This window comes from Colletes gigas, unplaced genomic scaffold, assembly GCF_013123115.1.
Source record: "Colletes gigas isolate AHSC1104 unplaced genomic scaffold, ASM1312311v1 Colletes_gigas_Sc00005, whole genome shotgun sequence".
Classification (NCBI taxonomy): domain Eukaryota; kingdom Metazoa; phylum Arthropoda; class Insecta; order Hymenoptera; family Colletidae; genus Colletes; species Colletes gigas.
In genome coordinates, this window is record NW_025106634.1 from 7,986,651 (window position 1) to 8,007,825 (window position 21,175).

At 42.5% G+C, this 21,175-nt stretch overlaps 2 protein-coding genes across 3 annotated transcripts in view; both read left to right on the forward strand.

Annotated features, from left to right (window-relative positions):
* LOC122395007 (Krueppel-like factor 8) overlaps window positions 1–13,072 on the forward strand; it is a 65,540-nt gene extending 52,468 nt beyond the window's left edge. For both annotated transcript variants that reach the window (XM_043392276.1, XM_043392277.1), the window contains exon 4: window positions 11,451–13,072. In XM_043392276.1, the coding sequence (XP_043248211.1) occupies window positions 11,451–11,644 (194 nt within the window). In that variant the 3' untranslated portion in view covers window positions 11,645–13,072. The remainder of the gene's footprint in view (window positions 1–11,450) is intronic.
* Window positions 13,073–17,168: 4,096 nt separating this feature from the next.
* Window positions 17,169–21,008, forward strand: LOC122395409 (MAU2 chromatid cohesion factor homolog). Its single transcript, XM_043392954.1, has 8 exons — window positions 17,169–18,032; window positions 18,262–18,441; window positions 18,517–18,795; window positions 18,885–19,131; window positions 19,207–19,454; window positions 19,531–19,736; window positions 19,811–20,013; window positions 20,354–21,008. Exons 1-8 carry the CDS (start codon window positions 17,808–17,810, stop codon window positions 20,548–20,550), a joined length of 1,785 nt encoding a protein of 594 aa, XP_043248889.1. The 5' UTR covers window positions 17,169–17,807; the 3' UTR covers window positions 20,551–21,008.
* Window positions 21,009–21,175: the final 167 nt, after the last annotated feature.

The window sequence follows — 21,175 nt, forward strand, 5'->3', positions numbered from 1 at the left end:
GCCTGACCCCGCGGCGTGCCGGGCAGAAACACGTGTTCTTTCGTAACTTTCGAAGTTATGCTCCCGGTCGTCGGGATATTATACAGGCGTCACGGCGCGAAAACGTTCCAATTATCCTGCCGCCGGGATCTGGGAAAACTCGTGTAAATTAGGATGCGATTTCGTAATCAGGGTAACCGGGGAATTCCAAGGGAACGACGTTCCGTAGCTAACGAACCGCGACGTCGAAAGAGGCCACCGAACGATCGAAATCCCTGCTACCATGCGCCTTGGGATCAAACGAACACGCGGGATACGTTGGTATTCGCCGTTTGTGAATGACCACGCGCAGCAGCGCAGGCCGCTTAAACGGGTACGAGGAGAAAAAGACCGACGAGGAGTATACGTGAGCATCAACACGTTCAATTCGTCCATTCAGGATGCGTTCCCATTGGCGTACTTGCTCCCGTACACCAACGCTACCTTTATACCACCCGCGTATCGAACCACCACCAAATGTCCGCGCGTCAAATTCCATCTATCGTCCAACCGTTTATGCGTACACGTTTCAAGGGATGCCGTGGATCGTAAGAGACACTCGACAGCCACACCCCCCCTATTCAAACGCTATTTCTACCCTTCGATCGACTTTATTTCCATGGGCGACTTTAAAACTGTATTTCTCGTAAAGTGCAATGGGGCATCTTCATGTTTCGATTCGAGTTTACACCGATAATTACAACGCTCACCTCTTGTAACTTTTTAGTTTTCTGATATGTATTCGCAATTTATAAATACTTAAACAAACTTCAAACGGAGGTACGAAGGTTAAAAGACGGGGGAGGAGAAGGAGTTAAAAGAGTAGAAAGGAGGGGAATAACTGGAGTGAGGAACAGGAAACAGATAGAAGACAAGTAGAAGAAGAAAATAGAGAATTTAAAAATGAAAAATAGAAGATAAATGGTGAAATAGAAATAGAATAGTGAAAAGACCAACTAGCTGGTCCAAGCACCGTTAAATTTCGAATTTGTTTTTTGCCTTGTTTGTAAATTTCGAGGTATCGTGGAATTCGTTGGTTTGGGCGTTTTCATGTGCGCGGGAGAGTGCAGCGGCGCAGGTCGCGGAGATTCTTTGGGATTCGAACGGGCACATTCACCAGGTGAGGGAAACGGGCACGAACGTGGAGAAGCGGAGGTTCGCGCGAAACGCGTACTCTCGCGTCGGGAAGAACGCGATTCGCGATCCGTCCACGCGTGCCCACTCGGCAGCCGAGAAGCGGAATGCCAGCCAGAGGCATCTTAAGTGCGATGTACCACTTTCGAATTGATACCCCGAGGTTTTGCGGTGACCCGTGATCCAGCCCCGCCCCGTCGGACGCGATGCACACGCAACGGACGATGGAAACTCCGCGGCCGGCGATAAATTTTCGACGGGGATACGGTCCTCGATCGATGCACGCCGTTTAAACTTTTCCCGGCCGAACGGGATTCCTTAACCCGAGACTCGGATACCGCGCGTACTGCTATTATTTCCTGCTACTTTATAGTTGGGAATCGACCGCCAGACGGCAACGATATCTCCCTGCATCGGTTCTAACTCGATTCTTCTCAGCTTTGCTACCAGACAAGTCGAAATGTTTAATACAATTAACTGTGGGGTTCTCTTGAAGAAAGATAGAGACAAGGAAAAAAGAGGATTTCGTCCTGGGACTCATCAGTAAGTCATTCGAGCGCTTGCGAGAGAGCCAAGCGCGTAGCCCTCTGGTGGCAATTTTAATTTGTCCTCCACAGAGCACATTTCAAATTGAATATTTTTTTCCTCTACAACAGTGGGAAGATAATTAATTTAACGCGAATTCGGTTGATCAAAGTTCCAGGGTGGGGAATGATCGACTCCGAAAGAATTTAAAAAGACATTGAAGAGGATTTTTTCCTGGAGCTCATCAGTGAGGCTTTAGAAGTAAGTCGAGTGATTGCGAGAGAGCCAAGCGCGTAGCCCTCTGGTGGCGATTTTGATTTGTCCTCCACAGAGCACATTTCAAATTGAATACTTTTTCTATACGACAGTGAGAAAATAATTGATTTAACGCTAATTCGGTTGATCAAAGTTGAGAGAAAGTTTCAGGGAGAAATGATCGACTTTGAAAGAGTTTAAAAAGAGATTGATTTTCCAGGACGCGATCCCGACTAAATTCCCGATTGATCATCCGTAGCGTGTATACTTTGTCGGTATACGCGGCCGAACGCTATCTGATGTCTGTGCGTCGGAATCGTCCGGCGAATCGCTGCAGTTAATTTATTTCGAACACGAAGCACACAGTTGCTCTCGGAATTCCTTAATTATTGCCGCGTGTTTGGCCGAGTCGATAAAGGACTGGCGCGTACGTTTTAACGCGTTACATTAATCGTGGACCGAGATATGCGGCTGGGCTTATCGACTCGTTGGTCCCGCTTCCGCCAGGCTTGACGATCGAGAGCCAGCGCGTGCCTCGATCGGATTTATTTTCGTCTCCCGAGACATGGAAGATCGCTCGTGAACCGCCCGATTACCATCGATCGGCGTGATCGAACGGAATATTGAATTATGGCATCGTGTTTGCACCGCGTTATGTCGCATCAGTCATCCCCATTGTTTCCTGAAAGCTTCATCCATGTTTTTCTCTACTTTCTCGACCAAAAGTATCGCAATAAGCTCTTGCAGTACCTCCCAATCGAAATCGCAAAGATTAATACGTGCAATGGATTTAACCAGATAAGTTTAAGAGGTCGAATAACGATATAAAATTCGGGAACCGAAACATTCTCTGTTGCGTAAGAATCGGTGCTTCGGGATCGATGTTTACCCTTCTTGGATCGCACGATTTGTCGTGGGAAAGTCGTCAAGAGAAAGTCGTTCGGTGGGAATTATACATATATCGGTGCATTCTCGTCGCGGATCACAAAAATCCCAAATTTCAAAAATACTGTTCCACATGTATCGATGTGTCAATAGCAATTTCGATAAACTACCTATCGTTGTGTCGTAGCTCGGATCCAAACCGGTATTATTAATACCCCGCGATATACGATACGTGCACTTTCTTTATTTTTGGTATTAATATACGTTACGTAAAAAATTGTATAATTACAAAGTAGTTTCTCACGCTTGTGCTTAAACTGTTATAGAAAAATCAACAGATGGACAAATTTTTTGGCGGAAATTAAAAAATTTCGAATCCTTCTAAAAAAAATACCGTTGGTTACAGGGGTCAATTACAATCATTTTTTATCATTACACATACCCCCGAATTCCTACGCATTTTCGAGAAAAAAATTCGAGCAGGTATTGAACTTTTTAGATGAAATTAAAATATTTAAAATCACACTAAAAAAATTATATTTAGTTGCAGGGGTCAATTGCAATCATTTTTTATCATTACACATACCCCCGAAATCCTACGCATTTTCGAGAAAAAAATTCGAGCAGGTACTGAACTTTTTAAATGAAATTAAAATATTTAAAATCATATTAAAAAAATTATATTTAGTTACAGGGATCAATTGCAATCATTTTTTATCATTACACATACTCCCGAAATCCTACGCATTTTCGAGACAAAAATTCGAGCAGGTACTGAACTTTTTAGATGAAATTGAAATATTTAAAATCACACTAAAAAAATTATATTCAGTTACAGGGGTCAATTACAATCATTTTTGGTGAATAGACATACCCCCAAAATCCTATCCACTTTTTAGGAAAAAATTCGAGAATGTGTGAAATTTTTCGACGAAATTAAAATATTTAAAATCATGTTAAAAAAATTATATTTAGTTACAGTGGTCAATTACAATCATTTTTTATCATTACACATACCCCCGAAATCCTACTCATTTTCGAGAAAAAAATTCGAGTAGGTACTGAACATTTTAGATGAAATTAAAATATTTAAAATCACACTAAAAAAATTATATTTAGTTGCAGGGGTCAATTGCAATCATTTTTTATCATTACACATACCCCTGAATTCCTACCCACTTTCTAGAAAAAAATTCGAAAATGGTAATGGGTGTCTAGGGACCCAAAATAAATTGCATGTAAAGTGTAAGGTTTAAATGGCTGGTGGAAACAGAAGGGGCAGAACGCGACTGATTTTTGAATCGAAGCGATGAATGGTAAAGGGAAAGGCAGTGGCGTAGTCGTCGGGTTGAGAGCCTCGGGCACGTGGCGCTCGTTCTTGAATGAACCCAACCGAATCTAACCGCCCTGCAGGACGCGTACCCCGCGTACCCCTCATTCATCTTGTGACCTCTCCGTGCGATGCACCACGGCGTCCGCCCCGGAACGGACCTTTGGGTAAAAGAATATCGGTCGATCGGTCGTAAATTATACACCGTCCAAGGTGGAACGTCTATATTCGAGGATTGTTCGGGCCAGTGGTCGTGCCCGAACGACGATCGATTCTTGATCAACGCGACGGTATCACGGCGCCGTTTAGTATTCCGTTAATACATTCGAATGCGTTATACCTCGTGTAAGGTGTACACGTTGCGTGCTTCTTAATAGGGAAATTTCGTGTCCGTTGATCGATTCCAGGGTTTCTCTCCGAGACAACCTTGGGCGAGTACAATTTTTCGCTTTTTTTTTTTCTCGTCGTACATCGGCGCCAGGCGTTATCAAGATAAGAACGACGGGCATTTGGAGCGCTCGAAGGAGACAAAGGACCAAACCGTTCCAAGGATAATTCCATTCGGACGATTCTGCGGCCGTTGAAACGCGCGAAAGAAACCCGAAGTTTTGAAAAGCGAAAAGGTTAACGAGCCGTATTGACGCGCGTCGTACATTACATCGACGTATTAAATTCTCCTTGCATCGCAACTCGCGTCGAAACACTCGAGGGTCTGAGAAACCCTTGAAAGACGAGCCGTACGTGGGCTGAAACGCACGCGAACACCGTTCGAGACAATGCTCGTCGAGCGCCCATTCAACTTTCATACTTTCCGCCGATAATTTTCGACGATTAATTTTACGCTTCCACCGAATTACCAACAAAATTCTAGCGTCAAATTCTAGGCACCGCGCGTTACCATTTTTCTATTCTATTCGTCGAATGCGAGAAAATGGCGTCGGTGGTAAACAATAAATCGCGCGAATGGTCAGTTTAACCAAATCGTTGATTAAGAGGAAGCTTTAGCGTCGCTGTCACGGTCGTTTCTGAACCAGAATGGCGGTCGCGTGGGTGGTGTAATCCTCGTCCTCGAGTCGCGCGATAAAATGGTTCCAGGTGGAAAGAATGACTCCGGTAACGGGTCGCGCGGCGCGAAATCGATGGTCCCCGGTACCGGTGAAAAAAGTGCGGCTAGAGTCGGTTATCGGCGAAGAGCGTCGATGCACGTACGAATATAGACGCGTGCCGAGGCGTACATTCGCAGGAGGTCAGAATCTCTCTCGCATCATGGGAGGAACACGCAACGGAACGTACACGCGAACACATTTGAACGATTGGCACGTAAGCGAGGAGACGTCCGACGGTGTGGCGTGCGCGGGCGCGGACGCGAGGCGAGCAACATTCCTGTTTCATCCACACTTCCAACTTCGGCATCCTTCTAGCGTGTCCTCTGACTCGCTATCGCCAGTTCCCTGCTTTAAAATCCCGCCGATTAAAGTCCGCTTTTTGCACGGATCCCTCCGTTTCCCTCGATCGACGCCCGGACGACTTTGCGCCGGCCAAAACCTTCGCGAACCATCCACAGTCGACTCTGGCGAGCAAACAGGGGGCTCACGTCTTCCGCGAGATGGAAAAATACTCTTTAAAATGAGTCTAATGAACGTTGTGGGGGTCGTCTCTTGTATTGGCCGCTAGAGGGCCGCGCTCTTGACTTTCTCGCAAGCGCTCGACAATGTCTCGTAGACTGCCTGGCAAAAGCAAGATTACGGGACGGTGAAACGTCGTGTGTGCATCCGTGAATGAAATTTGGCGAACAATGGCGGCGGGGTAACGGTAATACGGATCGAAATAGTAATAATAGAGAGCGAAGTAGGGCTAGGGCAAACGTGTGTTTGGAAAGTACTATTGTTGGGTGTCCTGTGTTGGTGTGTACGCGGCTCGTGGTTGGCTTACACCGCGACGCCCGGTGAAAGTGATCCGAAATTAACGGGGACGCGTTGCGGCTCGTAGGCGTTGTCGAGAGCCAAGGGGCGCACACGATTCAGCGAGATACGACACCTGGAACGTTATCAACCTCGTAAAAACTCGTCCCGACCGGGAGAGACACACGGCCACGCCGATTCCGACAGTTTGATCGAGAGTCGAGCATAACCACCACGCGCGATTCCACCGCGAACGATCGACCACCGTTCTCCGTAATATCTTCGCGCGGACGTTTCGCCATCTTTTTACGCCGGTGTGTTTTACTGTTCGACCAGTGAACCCCTGCTAGGAGAAACTCTGCTCCGTATTTTTAACCTAAAATTGATATAATTGAACGATCAGTAGGAAGTCTAAAATTATTTGCAATGTATTATAAATTATTTTTTTTTAATTTTATAAGCGTGTTTGACTATGTAAAATTCATATTTGTACTTCCTTACATATTACACCTTTTGTACTAAAGGGTTTATTCACGTTAATGAATGAATAATACTGATAATAATAAAAGACACTGCTTGTGCTTGCATCGAAATCACCCGCAGTCCAAGCGGTGAAATGGCTCGGTTTCGATAGTTTGACAGCCATTGTAGACAACCATGGAAGATTCTGTTTTATAGAATTTTACGGTGAATTAGCGAGTGTATATATAGCAAAGTAAGATAATGAGGTCGCTTCAGGAAACGTTGCTTTGCATTTTCTAAGGCGGACGAGCCAAATGGCCGGTGATTTATGGCCGATGGTGTATACTTATCCACGCGCGTAATGACTTATCGCAAATAGAAGCGCTATCGAGGAGCGATATTGCGTTGCACGGGTCGATGGCGAGAGAAAACGAGGGGAACGACGAGCGAATCTCCGATTCCGACGTCGGACGTGCCGGAAACCGTGACTCGTCGAGCACAACCGGGAGGGGGGGGGAGAAAGAAACTCGAGAGTGAAAAAGGGAATCGGCGTTAAATTCAAGCTATCCCGTGGAAGGCGCGAAAAACTGGATCCGACCATTGCCACGATCCAAGAATTACCGATCGAATGACTTAATACTTGCCAATTAGATGACGGCACGAGCGAAACGACTTTTCTATTTTTGTTCGTAATCGGGTTACGCATCGATCGCGATTCTTCTGCTACTGTTTACCGTTAAAGAACATCCGTTGGGTATACCTTCCACTTCTAAGACTTTTTTAATTTAGGGTTATTCGTTTCTTAAAAATTAATTCGAGGAACAGTAGCGACAGCTTTAAACGATTCGTTTGGGTTTGTTTCTGATTATTCGCGTCACGGCGGGGGGAAAAAGGTTCGGAGAAAAGGTTCGTGGAACGGCAACGACCAATTAATACTAGTTTCCATAAATCTCGCGTTAAGAAAGAAGTCAGGAACGAAGGAGGCACGCGACAGGGGTGGCTGGTCACGAAGAAGAAACGCTATTACCGAAAGCTGGCTCGAGCCGACCCTTTTCTCCGACGTCTCGAAGAAATCTCCGCGGAATTCTCATGAACGAGTAATACCGTGAATGGATACCGTTCGTGGTGGTAATACCGATTGTATGGGAGTCGTGCGTGTGGCTAAGACCGGTTAGGGTCGTCTCCATAGCGAGAGAGAGCCGTTCTCGTAGAGGAGAACGAGTCAGTCGGCGTGCGTGGGCGTATTTCTCAGCTATCGAGTCTTCTCTCACTGTTTCCCCGATGCACGCACACCTTCCACGAAACCCCAGACAGTATTCCCCGGTTGATTTATCGAAGTTCCGATGCCTGGCGTGCCTCTTCCACAGTCGTTTCGCCGGAAAATACGTTTCCTTGTTCCGCGTCCCTTCTTCGCGCCTTTTAAACGCCTCTAATGGCTCGGAGGAAGTTCAATTTCGTTTATTTATTCGCGAAACAAAGAAGATTATACAGGGTGATTCTGGAGGCCAAAATAAGACGAAAATCAAGAATAGTAATTTGTTGATCGAGGCTTCGTTCAAAAGTTATTAACGTTTAAAGTTCCGCTGTGCACGCGTGATAGTGGTTCTCAGTTGTTTTACACGCAGACCTTTAAACGTTAATAACTTTTAAACGAAGTCTCAATTAACAAATTGGTATTCTTGACTTTCGTCTTATTTTGGCCTCCAGAATCTCCCATTAAAATTTTATAAATGAATCCGGCTACCGGAGATCATTTTCTCCGTTCACGGTTATCCGTGGTGGAATCGAAAAGCGGTTAGAACGCGCGAAAGCCGTAAATCGTGCAGTACAATCGAGGGAACTCGAAGGCGAATAGCTGCGTTGACAACGCGCGTCAGAGGAACTCGCCGCGTTTCTCGCGTCAGCTGCGCAAAGGCCGGTGTAGTTAATTGGTAAATGTAATTGGAATGCGAGTAGGCAGTATCGACCATCGTTATGCGAGCTCTTACGGGGCGCGAATCTCGTAATAAAATCGCTTAACAGAAACCGCGAGTAATTGAATCCGCGGAGCCGAGCTTCCGCGAAGACCAAATTAATCCCTCGGAGGCGATCGCCCTTAGCCAAAGACGATACGATCGAATTAGAAACGAGTTAACGCGGGAATTAGAACGGGAAGAATGTAATGGTCAAAATGAAATGTATTCGATTGGATTTTTGAAAATTTACTGTAGCTTTCTAAGGGAAAATCGACGTTTATAAGAAATACTGTGGCGTTGCTTCCCGTGCTTGCCGCCAGAGGGCTACGCTCTTGACTCTCTCGCAAGCGCTCGACCACTAAGCGAAGTAGCGCTAGAATACAGAGATACATAAGATACGAACTATTATACTTAGGGGTTGAGACGATCTAAAAGATCTCGTTTCGAAATTAATTCGATTAACCCTTTGCACTCCGAATTATATTTCAATTTTGTTACCAGCAGCTCCCAACGCTTTTAAGCGTTTTATTTGAAACTTACCTGTTAAAATATCTGTTTTATTTACACTGTTGTTGTATTTTGTAATTTTCAAGTGTACGATATCTCTTTACGTACGAGCTCCTGAGATAAAAATTGACGTCGAATCACACTCGACATGGAAGTGCGAAGGGTTAATTAAAATTTGAGTTTGCCTATAGATCTACGGTTTAACCATAAGTATATCGGTGATGTAGCGTTAACGATGATGGAATAGGATGGAAATCGAAGTTGTTGGATAGGAGCAATGAATTCCGTAGGAATCGGGGGAGGAAGCGCGGCGAGGAGCACAAACCGTTGCACCGGTGCGATTCCGTCGGTAGTTGGGCCAAGGAAAGGGACCTATTAAAGAACAAAGCGTTGCTCTTTGCTCGGCCGATAGGTATACGAAGAACCTTAGGCTACGGAGAGATGCCGCGGTGACCTTTAACTGTACCCGCATGCCGCAACACGCTCACCTGTATTCTAGCGCAATCCGTCCGCGTTCTCGCTGCGCCGATCCTGCTCCTGCTCTTGCTCTGCTTCGCTGCAACCGATACAACGGACCCCAGATGCATATGCCTCCTGGAGTCCAGTTAACTTTTACCCGCCGTGAAAATTGCGCCTAGATCGGATGAAACGGCGCTTTAACCCGTCGAACGGGGGATCAACGAGAGGCGCGACGTCGTTCGAAAACGCCGCCATTAACAGCCGGCGTGTTACACTCGACGTACCCGAAATCTCTTCGCCGTTGTTATTAATTCGCTGAGAATATGAAAGTCGCGTGGTTGAAACTAGCTGAGGGTCTCGAAGTCTCAAAGTCCCTTGGTTGGAACTTCTTTTAATACTTCTGCGACGTTTGGTATCTTTTCCTTCGAACTGCTTCGGTCTTCCTTTGCTCCCGTCTCCCCTGCACCGAATAAAACCGCTACAATTGTAACTTAACGCTTTGACTGTCAACGTTAGATGATAGGACTCTTCACTGTGGAACTAGAACAATTAATTCTACCACTGTTCTTACTACTGTTTTAACACTTTGACTACCACGTTACCTATATGTGGATGACAGGATTTATTACTATCATACTAGAAAAATTAATTCTCAAGTTAATCCTATCCACTTTCGAGAAAAAAATTCGAGCAGGTACTGAACTTTTTAAATGAAATTAGAATATTTAAAATCCACACTAAAAAAATTATATTCAGTTACAGGGGTCAATTACAATCATTTTTGATCATTACACATACCCCCGAAATCCTACGCATTTTCGAGAAAAAAATTCGAGCAGATACTGAACTTTTTAGATGAAATTAGAATATTTAAAATCACACTAAAAAAATTATATTTAGTTACAGGGGTCAATTGCAATCACTTTTGATCATTACACATACCCCCGAAATCCTATGCATTTTCGAGAAAAAAATTCGAGCAGGTACTGAACTTTTTAGATGAAATTAAAATATTTAAAATCACGCTAAAAAAATTATATTTAGTTACAGGGGTCAATTACAATCATTTTTGGTGAATAGACATACCCCCAAAATCCTATCCACTTTTTAGAAAAAAAATTCGAGAAGGTGTTAAAGTTTTCGACGAAAAAAAAAATTTCAAATCGTTCTGAAAAAATTATTTTTGGTTTCGGGGGTCAATTATAATCATTTTTGGTGAATACACATACCCCCGAATTCCTATCCACTTTCTAGAAAAAAATTCGAGAAGGTGTGAAATTTGTCAACGGGAAAAAAAAATTTCAAATCGTTCTGGAAAAATTATTTTCGGTTGTGGGAGTCAATCACAATCATTTTTGGTGGATAGACATACCCTCGAAATCCTGCGCGTTTTCGAGAAAAAAATTCAGTACGTGTTCCGCTTTAAACGTTAATAACTTTTTAACAAAGCCTCGTCATATTTTGAATCGATTATTTATTAAAAAATCATTGAAAATCAAATACTTATACTTCATGCTACGTGACCTATATAAAACTGTGATCAAACAATGATTATTCTCATGTGTAAATATTGTTTGTAGAAGAGAAACTTGTTTCTATGTTTTTTATCATATTTTATGTTATTTATATAATTTGCAATAAATATGGAATTGCAATTACTTTATTCTTTCTTTGTTTCGTAATATGCTGATTTTTGAATTTTGTAAATATCATTCTTAGTTTGGTTTTTATGAGCTTTTTCTCTAACCATAACAAACTTGGCACTAAAAGGGTTAAATCAAAATATCTCAAAAACAAAGCCCCCTTAAAGATACTTATCAGAGTCTTTTGATACTATCTTTCCAAAAGCAATTTGAAGCTACGTGGTTTAAAATTTAATCTAGTCGACAGTCAACGCGTTAAATTTGAAAAATGAACGATTCCACGCGCTTCGAGGAACGGAATAAACGAGCGAAAGAGTCGCTGGGAGGCTAGCGAAAGTAACGAGGCGCCGATACATCGTTCCCGTTTTGATTTCAGGTGAAAAACCGTACCAGTGCCAGTGGCCAGAATGCGAATGGCGGTTCGCCAGGAGCGACGAGCTGACTCGCCACTATCGAAAGCACACCGGCGCGAAGCCGTTCAAGTGCGCCGTGTGCGAGCGCTCGTTCGCCAGAAGCGACCATCTGGCCCTCCACATGAAACGACATCTTCCGAAGCAGCACGCCAAGTGACCGCCTAGCCGCACGTCGAAGTCACCGGCCAAGGTCCCCGCGAACGTTTTCGACGTCGAAACCGAGGAAGATCAGGAGGGAATCCGATTGTCCGGCGTGGTCCTCTGATTCGAGACACCTCTCGCGGAAGATCTCGTTCTGTTTGTCCTCGCGGGGGAACGATCGCCATTGCCAAACGATCCGTCGAGATTCCGTGAAAGAATTTTCGTAGCCTCGATCGTTTGCTTTTGCCCGATGGCACTTGGGACGAGCCAATTAACGAAACTCTTAGGTACGATCGTGTATAGTGGCTGGACCACTATAGCGCCACGTTTTCGAATTCGGTAATCCCCCGAGACACCCTGTTCGCCGAGTGTTCGCTGCCAGGTACATAGAAAGACGGATGGGGTAACGTAACTGAACTAAACAGAGTACGTCTACCTTCGTATATTTAATGAACGTGGATGTTTAAGTGCTATAAATCAGCAACTAGCGTTTTAAAGAGTTTTTGCGAATCTAACTTAAACAAAATATTTATGTAAGCTCGTCGTCGGAACGCCAACTGTAAATCATCGGCGTACGTTTACGAACGAACACTGTCTTGTAAATCAAAAATGATCGTGTACGAGCCCGCTTTTCGATTTGCATTCGTTAAATGCTATGGTAATTGCTCGATGGCGCGCGTCATGCTCTTCTTTTCCTTTGTCGAAATTTTTCTGTGAGAACGATCCCCCATTTTCCAAGGCTCGATCGTTCGCGTAATTCAGGAACAGCGAAGCGCCTTGAAGAATCCGCGCGCGCGCGGAATGTGTAACTCGGAATGTTCTTGAAATTCGTGATTTGCATCCGATACCGGTTTCGCGGCGTATAAATTGCCGTGTAAAAAAATTTAATGGAGTCGCGATACTGCGACGAAAATTTCGTTCTTCCGGTAATCGGAACGTTTAAATGTCGAGGCGCTTTTCCGTTCGTCCGGCGGGGATATTTCGATTACGTTTCGCGTGAAAACGCTTATCTGACGCGGGCTGTTCGACGTTTAAGAGTAAATATATGTTTTCTGGGTGCTGCCGCGAGTACAGTGGCCACTATGTATTTTATATACCGTCGGATAGATGAAATGTTTTAACGGGTGAATGGGACTGCAAAATGGCGCGAGCGTCGACGCTGAATCGCACGGGGGAGAGCAGTGTTCTTGATTCAGCGTTCCAAAGACTGTTGATTTATGCGGAGTGAGACGGAATGGAATAAATTTCTTTTGGTCTCCTTAAAGGGGGGAGTCCCGTGCGAATGAAAGAAAATTGAACCATTTTTCTTAATTTTTTTTTTAAGGGAATATCACATCTGATGTTATGATTCTTTTTTGCAGTTTACTTGGCTATCCTTTGGGAATAGAAGATAATATTCTACGATCCACAATATTTCAAATCGTTATGGAAAAATTGTTTTCGATCGTGGGGGTCAATTACAATCATTTTTGGTCATTACACATATCCCCAAAATCTTACGCATTTTCTAGAAAAAAATTCGAGAAGTTGTGAAATTTATCGGTGAAAAAAAAATTTGTCAAATCGTTCTAAAAAAATTATTTTCAGTTGCGGAGGTCAATTATAATCATTTTTTATTATCACACATATCCCCGAAATCTGACGCATTTTCTAGAAAAAAATTCGAGAAGGTGTGAAACTTTTCGGCGAAAAACATTTTTTTCAAATCGTTCTAAAAAAATTGTTTTCGGTTGCAGGGGTCAATTACAATCATTTTCGGTCATTACACATATCCCCAAAATCCTACGCACTTTCGAGGAAAAAATTCCTGACAGAAAATGTAATTTCTGGTTCCCGAAAATGTCATACGAATTTTTAAAATGCCATAACTCCTGAACGGATTGGACGATCTTAATGTTCAAAAAGGCAAACGACGCGTATTTTAATGGAGAATATGTAGAAATCACAAAAATATTGGAAAAATTGTTCCTTGACCCCGTAAAGTAAGAAAAACCCCATAAAAATGTTTCAATAGTGAAACAGCCATAACTCCTACAATAGTGAATATAATTCAATGAAACTTTTTTCTGAAGTAGAGCTTATGGGCACCTACAAAAAAGTATTAGACAACTTTTCTGTAGGGCGTCAAACAAATTTATTAAAAATGAAAAACGAATTTTTAAGAAAAATCGACAGGATAAGGTGCCTAAATATTTGACGAAAAAAAAAGAATTTTAAATCGTTCTGAAAAAATTATTTTCGGTTTCGGGGGTCAATTATAATCATTTCTGGTGAATAGACATATCCCCGAAATCCTACCCACTTTCGAGAAAAAAATTCGAGAAGATGTGAAATTTTTCGACGGGAAAAAAAATTTTCAAATCGTTTTAAAAAAATTATTTTCGATTGCAGGGGTCAATTATAATCATTTTTGGTGAATATACATACCCTCGAATTCCTAACCATTTTCGAGAAAAAAATTCGAGAAGGTGTGAAATTTTTCGACGAAATTAAAATATTTAAAATCATACTAAAAAAATTATATTTAGTTGCAGGGATCAATTACAATGATTTTTGGTGAATAGACATACCCCCGAAATCCTACCCACTTTCTAGGAAAAAATTCGAGAAGGTGTGAAATTTTTCGACGAAATTAAAATACTTAAAATCATATTAAAAAAATTATATTTAGTTACAGTGGTCAATTACAATCATTTTTGGTCATTGCACATATCCCTGAAATCTTGCGCATTTTCGGGGAAAAAATTCAGTACCTGCGGAACTTTAAACGTTAATAACTTTTTAACAAAGTCTCTATTAAGAAATTGGTATTCTCGATTTTCGTCTTATTTTGGCCTCTAGAATCTCCCATTAAAATTTTTCCCAGGGGTGGCCATATACTTTCAAAAACTAAAGCAAAAAAAATTGATATTTTTGAGGTCTCACATGAGACTCCCCCCTGAACGCAATTTTGACGCGTATTTTTGTGCCTCCCGCGTCAACGTCGAGTCGCTCGCGCCGTTCCGCGTTCGATTCCGCCTCCGAGGAGTCGAGATCCTTGATGGCGGTTACAGGATCCACGACCCTCGGGTACGATCAAAATACCTACGAGAGTAAAATGAATATATCGTGATGCCTTATGTACAAATTCGTGTAGATACGTACAGTCGTGGAGAACGTCGAGCAGACAGGCTGTAATTTATTAGTAGAAAATCGAGTGGATAAATAAATATTTGTTATTAGTAACCCCCCCACCCATTTGCTTGAATTCGTAACGAAAGAGTTTGACTAAATTAATATCGCGCCCTCTAGATTTTCTCCACGACTGTTGATGCATGTACGTGTGCGCATGCGTACACGCGTACGTGCGTATAAAGATACATATTATTATCGGATAAGCCGCATTCGTCGCGTCGCATTCGTTGCGACCGAGGGTGTTTATGCACTTGTGTGTGTACACGTGTAAAATATGATACATATCCAATACATATGTAGTTAGTGTAATATTATCTGTACGATATTCGATTTTAATATTCGAGTTTACCGATCATCTTATTTACTTCATCGGGGCAGTAGTGCTTGTAACGCGTAGCGATTAAAACGTGAAAACGGCGAGAGCCCGGCCGTATCAAGTCCCGACACGATAAAAAAAAAAAAGGTGACCACCGCGAGACGGATCCAACGCCCTCCCTCTCTGTTCGTCCCTCTTTTGTTTCTGGTCACGTTGTTTTGTTCTTTATTCGTAGCTCGAAGCGATTTCAAACGACTGAGGATGCGACGCGAGTCATGGGCGCCGGCCATCTTGGCCCCGACCGTCACGAGCGCAACAAGGCCAAAAATTTCACGCGTGGGTCACGCACGCGCCTTGCACGCCGCGCGATGTGAATCGACAGAGCGACAGAATTGTTTTTTAACGTATAGCGGATAGCAGAAGCTATAGCACGGACCTATTTATCGCTCTGGTCGCGCTAACTTCGCGACGCAGTTAACCCTTTCCGCGTCACGGAAGATCGCGGCCGCAGACTCGATCGAAACCTTTTATTTGGAACGTTACAACGTGTTGTCCTTACCCGGCCATTCTCGTTTAGTAATTTCGGTCTCTGTACTGGCAACTAGTTCGCAAAAGATTGCAAGAGAGCACGATCAACTTGGTTATGTCGTTTGTCTTTTTCTCTGGATAAAGGGTTGAACGAGTCTCGCGATTTTCTGTGCCGCTTCATCACATATTCTCGGCACCCCTCCTCCAACTTCCGATCAAATAATCGATTAGGTCGCCCGCTACGTCGATATTAATCTTTAACGCAGATATACCTCATTTACGGAAATAGAAAATCGAGCGCACCCGCGACGAAATTTTCACGTATTCTTCCTACACGATTTCCTACAATTTTGTTCATAATGTTTATAAAACGCTGTAATTTGTGTGTTGTGTAATTTAAATATATGACGTATGTGTATGTATATACGCATATGTATTCACTAACAAAGTGTTCGGTTATCTCCATTAAAATCTGATCGACGTTCAACGAGCCATACCAGGCATGTTCCTTAACCTCTACGGTACTCTAATCTTTAACATGGAATTAGTAATCAGTAGAATGCGGATTTTTATGCAAATTCATAAATTTATTAATAAAATTAATAAAATAAGAGCTTCGTAGAGGGTTCTTTCAACCCCTAAATACAATAATTCTTATCTTACTTGAGTTTTTGTTATATTTTTGCATATTAAATGCAGTCTATAGTTTTTTGACAATCTAAATTTCCCATAAATGCATAAATATCCGCAGTCTAGTAATCAGTGTTTCACGTGTGCAGAATGTATTGCAGGAGCTTCAACGATCTCATAGGCACATACTTTGATATCGCGTTAAACCTAATATATTAATAATTGTAGCCGTAATAAATTCGAACATATGACTCTTTTGAATATCTGGAGAACTCCGAGTTTATTCTTATAACTGTTTAAACAAACTACTAGCCGTCTCCCAGCGATCAAAAAACAAAAAACATTAACATTAACCTTTTTCTTATAACAACCCTTTAATCGGTAAAGTAGAGCTCAACCTCGCGACAGAAAACTCACCTGTCGCCACAGCGCCATCTAGCGTCGTAGACCATGAACTATTCCAGGAATATTAGGAATATTTCGATTTCAATAAAACTATCTCGAATTCAGGAAAGTAAAGGTACAATGAACATGAAGGATACAACACTTTATTGATATTTAAATAGCGTGTTTATTTTTGTATCACATATATAATGTGTTACATTACTTCTCTACATGCCTAACTACCAAAATACACATTTCTATAAACATATATAATTCGACACTGAAAGAAATATTTTCTTGCGACGTATTACTTACATACTATGTTATGCTCGTAACTTATGAAGTGTCATCCGGAAACTGATGATCGATAAATATATTATTAACACTCATAGTAGAAACTTTATTACAATATACTTGCGTTACTTATTTTTATATATACGAAATAACGAAGGACTACTAAGTTCTAACCTTAGATAAAATGTTCACGAATTCGCATTCAATGTCTGTCGCGCCCGTACAGGATTTTTACAACGAATTTTTATTAACTCTGGGACTTTGGTACTGTTTCTATATATTTCAGTCGCGAAATTCCTGGCTTGTGCCAGGTTCATTTTGGTCCACTGTTCTCCTCATTCAAATAGTTCGCTAATTCGTACAAGTTGGAAGTATTTCTTCGAGCTTTGTGAATTTGAATCCACCCTCGTCCAGATCAGGAAAACGATATTTCCCTAGAATGTTTCAGTTACATCGTGATTCTAACGCAGACAGCGAATTCGGTTCGTTGGAGTTCTGTATTGAAAATATTAAAATGAATAATGCCGCGGTACGCCTCGGTTCGCGTTGCATTCGGAACATCGACTGTTCGTGGACGCGAACGTTAATACCTCGTGCGTGTATAAAAAATGTGAAGCAATAGCGTAGGAAATGTGTTACATATGTATGTAAACATTACGCAATACAGCGGTTTCCAGGGGAAACGTATCCGACGGGGCACCGCGAGTTTGTAAACCCCGTGGTCGCGGAATCGGGTATCACGCCGTTCGGGAAAGTGACACAGTTTGATTAGAACCGCGACGCGAGTTCTGCACGGGAAGCCCAGCAGACCGTGTGTTATCACGACTGGAGATTTTCCGCGTGAAATGTCAAAATGGCGTCTTCGCAGGACGCTTGGTATCTGTCGTTGTTAGGACTAGCAGAAAACTTTCGAACCTCGAGTCCGCCGAATATTAAATCGTGCATACAGTGTTTGCAAGCGGTGTTTAATTTTAAGCCGCCACCGAGGGTCGAAGCACGTACTCATCTTCAGCTTGGTAACATCCTCCTCACGCATACCAAAAACATCGATTTGGCGCGGTCTCATTTAGAACAAGCGGTAAGTCTCGGTAATATTCGCGGCACGACCGCTTGCACGCAGCGTTCCTCGATAATATCATTCGTCTTTGCTGCGTATTTCACGTAAATATCCGTATCCCTTTCGATCGCGATTCTAACCTTTCTTTTTATTTTGGTACCGTCGTAACGTGACGTATCAATTGATCGGGGATTAATTGCCGTGTCAAAAACCGTCTCAACACGATTTTATCGTTCACGTTATGTTTCAGTGGCGATTGAGTCAAAATATAAACACCTTCGACGATGTAAAGTTCGAGGCAGCGAGCGTAGTCGCCGAATTGTACGAGCAACAGCAGCAACCGAATCTCAGTAAGCCAATATTGAGGAAAGCTATAGAACTATCCCAACACAATGTATATTGGCACTGTAGACTTATTTTCCAACTGGCCGTAAGTTCTACATAGCGTCGAACGTATATCATTAGCGAAGCAGTTTCATACTGATCTCGTTTTTATATATTTCAGCAAATACACGCGTCGGAGAAAGATTTCGTGGCTGCCAGTAGTTTGCTCGCAGTAGGTGTCGATTACTCTCATATCAGTAATGCGAGTTACACGCGAGTCTTGTTCCTATTGAGTCGGTGTATGCTTTTATTGATAGACAAAAAGTTTACGGAGGTCCATCCGCTTTTAAACTCTGCTGGACACCATGTTGAGAACTGGCAAGGTAGTCCGCACCAAAAAGAATATTTGAAAGTATATTTTTTGGTACTACAAGTTTGTCATTATTTAATGGCCGGTCAGGTAAGCACGAAATAGTTTATTATGTACAGTTGTATAAAGATTGTATGGTATTTAGGAAATTATTCTAAAAGGTCACTTACACTTAACAGGTCAAAAGTGTGAAGCCTTGTTTGAAGCAGTTGCAACAGAGTATACAGACCATAATATCTCCTAGTTGGCCAGCGGATGAAATAGTCACAGGTTCGAACATCGGGGATATGTTCATATGGATGCCAAAGGACCATTTGTACGTTTTGGTTTACTTAGTAACAGTCATGCACTCGATGCAAGCTGGTTACATGGACAAAGCTCAAAAATATACGGACAAAGCGTTAACCCAAATTGAAAAGCTGAAAAGTAAATACAGCATAATGTTTCGTCATTGTTCTACATAACTATCACAATTAATACAATGTCTGTATTATTTTACAGTCGTCGATAACAAACCTATATTATCCGTTTTTCAACTGATGCTGTTGGAGCATATAGTGATGTGCCGGCTTGTGATGGGAAATAAAAGCGTGGCCCTCGCCGAAATTTCTCAAGCTTGCCAGCTTTGTAGGAAGCAGCCAAGGTTGCTCCAAGGTCATAGACCGCAACTGCACGCTTTATTAGGTTTATATGCAATGTCGATGAATTGCATGGAAGCCGCAGAAGCTCAGTTTACAGCCGCCCTCAGAGTAAGACTAAAAGATATAAAAAAGTTAGCATAGTTTTGGTTTCTATAACATCATCGGATTTTATCTCTTCCAACAGACGTCGCAAGAAAGAGAACTTTGGACTTTTGCGAATTTAAATTTGGCGATAGTGTATCTTCGAACTAAAAGGGATGCGGAATTAGGCGCTTTGCTCGAACGAATTAATCCCGAATCGTTACCATCTTATTCCCATTCTTTGAGAGCAGCGGCGTATTACGTCCAAGGATTGCAAGCGTTTTTCGGAGCCAGATACAACGAAGCAAAGTACGAACCGTTATATCGATTTAAAGCTTCGCCTTATATTTGCATATAACTAAATTTATCGTTGCGTTCCTTAGGAGATATCTCAGGGAAACTCTAAAAATGGCCAACTCCGAAGATTTGAACAGACTCACGTCGTGTAGTCTCGTACTATTGGGGCACATATTTCTTTCTTTGGGGAATAGTAGAGAATCTATGAACATGGTCACGCCTGCCATGCAGCTAGCTTCGAAGATACCTGACGTTCACGTACAATTGTGGGCCACTGCTATACTCAAAGGTATAATCCCGTTTTAAGTTATCAACCTCTTCCCGTGGCATTTAGCTGGACGAAATCCGGGCGTAAATTCGCGGTAAATGGACCAGATTGATGCTAAACTGCTTTCTAACAGAGATAAAAATCAACCAATCACGATCGTGATTTGCTGTCCGCGAGTCTGGGACAAAACATGCACCTCTTTTCTAACGCATGCGCAAAAAGGTATCCTACGAGAGAAAATTCTAGCGCGCATGTCCATCACTGGTCAGACTCGTCAAAGCACGGGAAGGGGTTAAACGGACTCTCGCGCAGAAATTCGCAATAAAACGATACGTTCTTAAACAAGGAACTTCTGTTTCAGACCTTTACAGAATTTGTGGTGATCCGAATCGCGAGAGCGAGGCGTATCAAATGCACTGCAGTTTTTCACAGACACTCTTGAAAGACCACTTTCAGAGCACACAAATGGGCGAGCATTCCCTGATACAGTGGACCGACGGACCCGTGCCCGCCCTGCCCAGTAATCCACCTCCTTCCACGTCACAAGCCATTCTTTAATAATGTCAAAAAAGATTCCTATACTTAACGTATTCGAAACGTGTAAAATATTCGAGGCACGCACTGTGCTAGGGTTTGTACAATTTTGTTATCGAAATGCAGAACAAAAACTTACGAGAAATAAAAAATTCACTGTCGTATCGCGGTGGAGCGAATCAATCGCGATCGGGATCGAAGAAACGGAATTTAATTATTTAGTATGGGTATTGGCTGGTATCCAAACGCGCTGTTCGTCGTTCGAATATATGTTCAGACGTCCAATGATCACAGATTTTCATTTTCAAACTTTCATAAAGGCTATACATGTATAGGTTTGTACAAACTCGTTTTCTACGTCACGGAGACACGCAAAAGGTGAACATATGTACAGAACTTTGATATATTTTATTATTTTGTACATTGTAAATTATCTCAAAACGCGGTTTTTCTTTTTCTCGCGAGCGTGACATCTGCAAAACGGAAATAAAAACAAAGGGGTAGAAGAATTGCCGAGAGTGTCGGGGCAGCGCATGTCAAACGAGAATTAGGGTGCATTTCTTCAACGTAATCGTTACACCGTCGCACAAAGACTTCATTTTGAAATCGACCTTGTAATTTAATTTATATTGTAAAGATAGATTTCGTT

Coding starts and splice junctions, on each gene's coding strand:
- LOC122395409 (XM_043392954.1), top strand. CDS start 17,808: ATGGCGTCTTCGCAGGACGCTTGGTATCTGTCGTTGTTAGGACTAGCA. Junction 18,442..18,516: donor GACTTATTTTCCAACTGGCC/GTAAGTTCTACA, acceptor TATATATTTCAG/CAAATACACGCGTCGGAGAA. Junction 18,796..18,884: donor ATTATTTAATGGCCGGTCAG/GTAAGCACGAAA, acceptor TACACTTAACAG/GTCAAAAGTGTGAAGCCTTG.